We start from the raw sequence: 6,000 nt of genomic DNA on the forward strand, positions 1-6,000 counted from the left end.
TCAGAGGAAGCCCAAATTATTATTACAAGTGCACTTGGAGAAGCGAGAATTAGACACCAGACACCTGTTGGTATTCAAAATAAGCCTCTGCCGTTTTATTCATCAGCTGGGTTTTATACATTAAAAAGTAAGTGCTTACGTGCAAATACTCATAGAATAGTAATAGGAAGGGAGTACAGATGAGACATAGGGATGAACGTCATGTACACGTTACAAATGAGTTCCAAGGTAAGAAAGAACAAAAATATTAGAGAAGAGACATTTCAGGTGGGGCTCTCTGCTCCCGGAACTAGACATATATGGTTTTAAGTGTTGTGTTAAGCATCAAGCATTTCCTGAGTCCAAGTTAGCCAATTTGAATATAGTATATCATTCTATGACACCTATAAGCTTGAGCCTTGAAATCAAGATAAATTCTATCACAATCCCCTCTTTTGATCCAAGGGTCACCCAAATGTCCAAGGTATTTCCAGGTCTGCTAGCCAAAGCCTGTGGGACTTTCATTTATTGCTTCACCACGGTTCCCTTGGACTGAGAGACCACCAGAATCAGTGGAGGAGAGTTCCTTCATTTTGTATAAAACCCTTCCAAAGTCGGAGCTGGAATGTAAGTTAAGGTACGACCAACAGTAGGTTTGTTTTTACATAGAGAGGTTAGTAGACATGAGAAAAATAAAAAGGTTAGAAAAATGGTGTAATAGCAAATTATAGCTAATAGCAAAAAGTACACATTTTTCTTAATTAGTAAAGTCAATGGCTGCTCTATTCTCAAGGATTGCCTTCTTATTTGCCTGGTTGTCCATAAGTAGCTCTTCTAGGGCCTGTGAAGTGGCATTTAAACCCTTTGCAAGGGAACAGGCTACAGCATTAATTACTTGGGTATGTAGGTACTTCCTCAAGAGTGAGATTCTATGGCGTTTTCAGGACTAAGGAGTGGGTTGAGGCAAAAGGAGGTTAAATTAAAAGTCTTTGCTATCTGCAATTATATATTTCCCTGCTATGCATTATTATCTTCTGGTCTCAAGTCAGAGTAACATATCTGAACAGAGCATACAATGGTAAAGGATAAGAACAGCTTCATGTTGGTGGATCAGTCGGAGTAACTTGTTTACAGTGACTGGCGTGTATCCACGTTGCTTTTCCTTCTAGTTTCACTGAGGTAGCCGTAGTCAAGAGCACTTGGAATGGACCGTCAAAGCATGGTTCAAGTCCTTTCCACACATGCCTCTTTATCACCACCCAATCACCAGGCTGCAGTTTGTGAGTTGCAGAATCAGAGTCTGGATCTGGAATAGAATCAAAGACTTGTTTATGCACCCTGCCTAATCTTTGGTGTAGGGCCTGTACATAGGCAGTTATACTACCATACTGCATCTGAAGGGTCTGGGGAAAATATAGGCCTGTCTTTGGGGCACATCCAAACAGTATCTCAAAAGGGGATAGGCCATGTCTAGAATTGGGTCTGAATCTCATAGAAAAGAGTGCTAGGGTAAGGCATTCAGTCCAGGGCTTCACTGTGTCTTGCATGGTTTTTGCAATCTTGTTCTTTAAGGTGCCATTTGCCCTTTCTACTTTCCCACTACTCTGGGGGTGATAGGGGGTGTGGAAGGCCTGACTGATCCCTAAGGCTTTCATGATTTCTTGCATTATTTCCCTAGTGAAATGGCTACCTCTGTCACTTTCAATCACTTCAGGTACTCCATATCTACATACCAGTTCCTTCTTGAAGCTTACTTGCTGTGACCTTCGTTGTGGCTTTCGACACTGGGTAGGCCTCAGGCCAACCTGAAAAGAAATCAATGCACACCAACACATATTCATACACTCCTACCTTAGGCAGTTGAATATAGTCTATCTGCAGTCTTTGAAATGGGTAAAGTGGCCTTGGTGTATGCTTACTTGGTGTTTTGACAGCCTGTCCTGGATTGTTTCTAGCACAAATCATGCAAGCTTGGGTGTGTTTAGTTGCTACAACAGTAAATCCAGGTGCTACCCAACGGGTGTTTACTATGCTGTTCATGTGCATCTTGGATAGATGTGTAGGTCCATGGGCAATCTGGGCCATCATGGGGTACAACACTCGTGGCAAACAGTCTTTTACCTCTCCTCCACATTCTGTCATCATCAGGTTCTGCATCTTGTTTCCTCCAGAGGTCATGTTCTTCATTTCTTGCCTATGGCCATACCAGTCTGAAAATGCCTGATCTCGTCAGATCTCAGAAGCCATCCAGACTCGGGCCTGGTTATTACTTGTATGGGAGACCAACTAGGAACCTCAGGTGCCATAAGCTACCGCCATGGGTACCAGGTTCGCCCCCAGCTATGCCAACACCTACATGAGAAGATGGGAGGAGCTCTTCGTGTGGTCTGGGCATGGCTGGAGGGAGAGCGGAGGGAGAGCCTGGTCCTATGGCGGCGATACATCGATGATGTTATTATTATCTGGAAGGGGTCTTCGGTTGATTTTCAGAATTTTGTTTGTTACCTCAATGAGAACCAGTACAATCTGGTTTTCACCCCAGAATGGAACAAATACGAAATCCACTTTTTGGACCTTGCCCTTTTTTGTGACCAAAATCAAATACAAACAAGGTGTTTTTTCAAACCGACGGATGGCAACGGCTTTGTACACCAACAAAGCTGCCACCATAAACCATGGCTACGGGGCATAGCTAGAAGTCAGTTCACACGTGTGAGACGAAATTGCTCTAACTTTGGGGATTTTAAGGCCCAATCACAACATATAAAGAAAAAACTCATCGATAGGGGTTACAATAAAAACTCATTGGATAAAGAAATCCGCTCCATTGGCTCATTACAACGTAATTCCCTGTTAGAGGATCGATATAACTCGACCAAAAATAAAAATGCAAACTTTAATTCGTCGTTCATAACCCAGTACAATACTGACCACCATAAAATTAAAAAGAGCCTACAAGAATTCTGGCCCATTTTACTGCAGGACCCAGTTTTGGGAGGGTCTATATCTGACCGTCCGCTGGTGATCTATAAAAAGAACAACAATCTCAAGAATCTACTGGCTCCTAGTTATGCTATTAAACACAGGAACACCAATTTTTCTTCAATTTCAGTTTTTTTTTAAGGGATGTGGAATCTGTAAGGCTTGCTCTACCACATCATGTTTCAAAACTAAGGTCTTCCATAGTAATATCTCGGGGGAGGCTTTTAAGGTGAGATCCGAAATTAGTTGCCACACAGACTTTGTAGTTTATCTGCTGCAATGTCCGTGTGGCAAACAGTATGTGGGACGCACAAAAAGGATTCTGAAGGTTAGAATATTAGAACACCTAAACAACATTAAGAAAAAACTAACAACCCATTCAGTTCCAGCCCACTGTTCTAATTGTCCATTATTTTCTTTTAAGGAGTTTAAATTTACGGGTATTGAAAGAGTGTCTCCATTCTGGCGAGGAGGTGATAGGGTTCAAAAATTATCACAGAGGGAAACCTTCTGGATACATAAGTTGAATACCCTAGAGCCACAAGGTCTCAACATAGGGATTGATTTAGTATGTTTTCTGGATTAGGATTTATATGGTTTATATGATTTTTTGTTTTCACACAATTATTCTCATTTATATATATATATTTTTTGTAACAGTGTGATTTTATGTAATCATATACAGTTGCCATATTCATTATATCGAGTATGTGCGACCGTTGGACCTCCTTGGATTATGGAGGCTCAACTGCATATATACATACATTCGGGAATATTTTGATTCCCTCTTAACATTTAGTAACCACTAATGCAAAAAGATTTAATATGTTTATATCATAATTAATTAAAATAATAGGTATATGTGTTAGTCCATTTAATATTGGAAATCACTTATGGAACATTGCATATTTATTTATGTTTATTTTTTAATACACATCACATTAGTGATAATATTTATTAATTATGCACATCACACATTGAATCAATACTGATGCACATCTTTGGAAAAATGTATTACATACTTTAATGTGTCTGCTATACACATTTCACTTTTTAAATATTCCAATTCACTGTTTATAGACAGTCTAAGGTTGGTAATCCATTATGATCCAAATTAGAAAATAAATATATTGTAAATGAAGTTATTAACAACTCTTTTCCCTCCAGTAGATAGAATATGTTGTTGTCTGTTGATTTCTTTGATTATACTATGAGAAATCAACAGAATAAAGGTGGAACGCAAACTAACCGTAGGTGGAACGCACGTGGAACGCATACTGAATGCGGAAGTACAATACGATCCTTACTTCCGGTTCTGGTCAGCCGAATGCGCCAAATTTGATTGCCAGCAACAGGAGGAGAATGATAAACAGCTGCACTATCCATCTACAGGACCAATCCAGCGATGGATCTCGGGTACCACCCCTGGAACCACCAATGGACATAGGGAGTAGCCCTATTTAAAGAGGACTTGGGGAGGGTGAGAATAGGATGTATTTCTAATCTGTTATAATTGTATATTGTTTTATTTCTACACACGGTCCCTGAAGAAGTTCTTTATAGAACGAAACGCGTAGGACCACACCGTTGTTATATTTATTTTAATATATTTTATTGATGGTGATAATTCACCTTTTATCAATAAAAAACATATTTTTTTCTACTACCACCCATTTGAAGTCCTGAGTATTATTAAGATATCCAACGAGGAATCAAGGGATCATCAGCCCCCCATATCTACCGGGGGAGGCACCCTATGAGCGATTTATTCTCCGTTATCTTGTGAGTGCATTCTTATACAGCGCATGATATGTGTTAAAATTGTACTTCACTATGTCTATGTATTTTGTATGTTCCTTTTAGAATTACTCTCAGCCGTATCCCGCAGTTCTGTTGTAGTGTTTGTTCTTCATTGCTTGCCTGTCTTTGTAAGCTCAACAGTATATTGTAGTCAACGGCGTCATCTGTAAGTATAACTTGTAGGAAGGTATTACCTGTAGAGGGATGAACTTGAATTGCTGCTTGCTTGGCAGCTTTGTCTGCTTTGTGGTTTCCTCTTGAGATGTCATCTGTGATCTTCACGTGAGCTGCCACCTTGATGATGCCTACTTGAGTGGGTAGCACGATAGCGTCCATAAGTGCACTCACGGCTTCAGAGTTCTTGATTGGAGTTCCTGCTGAGGTGAGAAAATCACAAGCCCGCCATATAGGGCCAAAATCATGGACTATACCGAAAGCATAGCGAGAGTCTGTATAAATATTAGCAGTCTTACCAGAAGCCATTTTACACGCTTCAGCGAGTGCCTTCAGCTCTGCCTTCTGTGCAGAGCAGTGAGGAGCGAGTGGTTCACCTTTTATTACCTCATGTGCAGAGACTACAGCATATCCAGTGTGGAAATTACCATTCTCATCAGCATATCTGGAACCATCTACAAAAAAACTCAAAATCTGCATTAGATAATGGAGAATCAATTACATGCAAAAAAAAACCTGTTGTTTCTTGTGCCATTAGTGCTGCACAATCATGGGGTACCTGGGCGTCAGCTAACTCATATGGTGAAAGTGAATTTACAAAAAGATCAGATGTACAAGTACCATTCCCACTATCCCCTCTTTTAAATCCAGGGGAAGTAATGTAGATGGATTTAACACCATACACCTTTTCAGTGTAACATTAGGTGGCATAAGCAAGGCATATTGTCACTGGGTTATCAAAGACAATATCAGTGGCTTTGTCCAGGAGGGTAGTAACAGCCCCACTGCCCTAACACATGAGGGGGCACCCCTGAAAACAGGGTCCAAACTGGTGGAGTAGTACGCTTTTGGTCTTTGTTTACCATCATGGTCCTGTGTAAGGACAGATGTAGCATCTTCTGCTGCATGGGTTAATTTAAAGGGTTTGTTTTCATTGGCGAGACAATCATACAGGGGCAGCATGTAGATTGCTGTACAGCGAAGCCAAGGTCGGCAGTATGAATCGTAGCTGGGCTAGGCTGCGGGGGTTGGGTGTAATATTTTGAGCAAACTGCAGTCTGCCTC

General features: G+C 40.7%; 1 protein-coding gene and 1 pseudogene across 1 annotated transcript; one reads left to right on the forward strand and one right to left on the reverse strand.

Annotated features, from left to right (window-relative positions):
- Positions 1 to 1,055: 1,055 nt before the first annotated feature.
- On the reverse strand, positions 1,056 to 5,431 carry LOC134590927 (uncharacterized). The gene is made up of 2 exons (XM_063444435.1): positions 4,956 to 5,431; positions 1,056 to 1,285 (listed from the first exon to the last, which is right to left on the reverse strand). Exons 1-2 carry the CDS (start codon positions 5,413 to 5,415, stop codon positions 1,077 to 1,079), a joined length of 669 nt encoding a protein of 222 aa, XP_063300505.1. The 5' UTR covers positions 5,416 to 5,431; the 3' UTR covers positions 1,056 to 1,076.
- LOC134578902 (5S ribosomal RNA) lies at positions 2,172 to 2,290 on the forward strand (annotated as a pseudogene).
- Positions 5,432 to 6,000: the final 569 nt, after the last annotated feature.

The sequence above is a fragment of the Pelobates fuscus genome, chromosome 1 (genome assembly GCF_036172605.1).
Source record: "Pelobates fuscus isolate aPelFus1 chromosome 1, aPelFus1.pri, whole genome shotgun sequence".
In the NCBI taxonomy this organism is placed as follows: domain Eukaryota; kingdom Metazoa; phylum Chordata; class Amphibia; order Anura; family Pelobatidae; genus Pelobates; species Pelobates fuscus.

Coding starts and splice junctions, on each gene's coding strand:
- LOC134590927 (XM_063444435.1), bottom strand. CDS start 5,415: ATGCAGATTTTGAGTTTTTTTGTAGATGGTTCCAGATATGCTGATGAG. Junction 1,286..4,955: donor TCAAGTTCATCCCTCTACAG/GTAATACCTTCC, acceptor ATTCTATTCCAG/ATCCAGACTCTGATTCTGCA.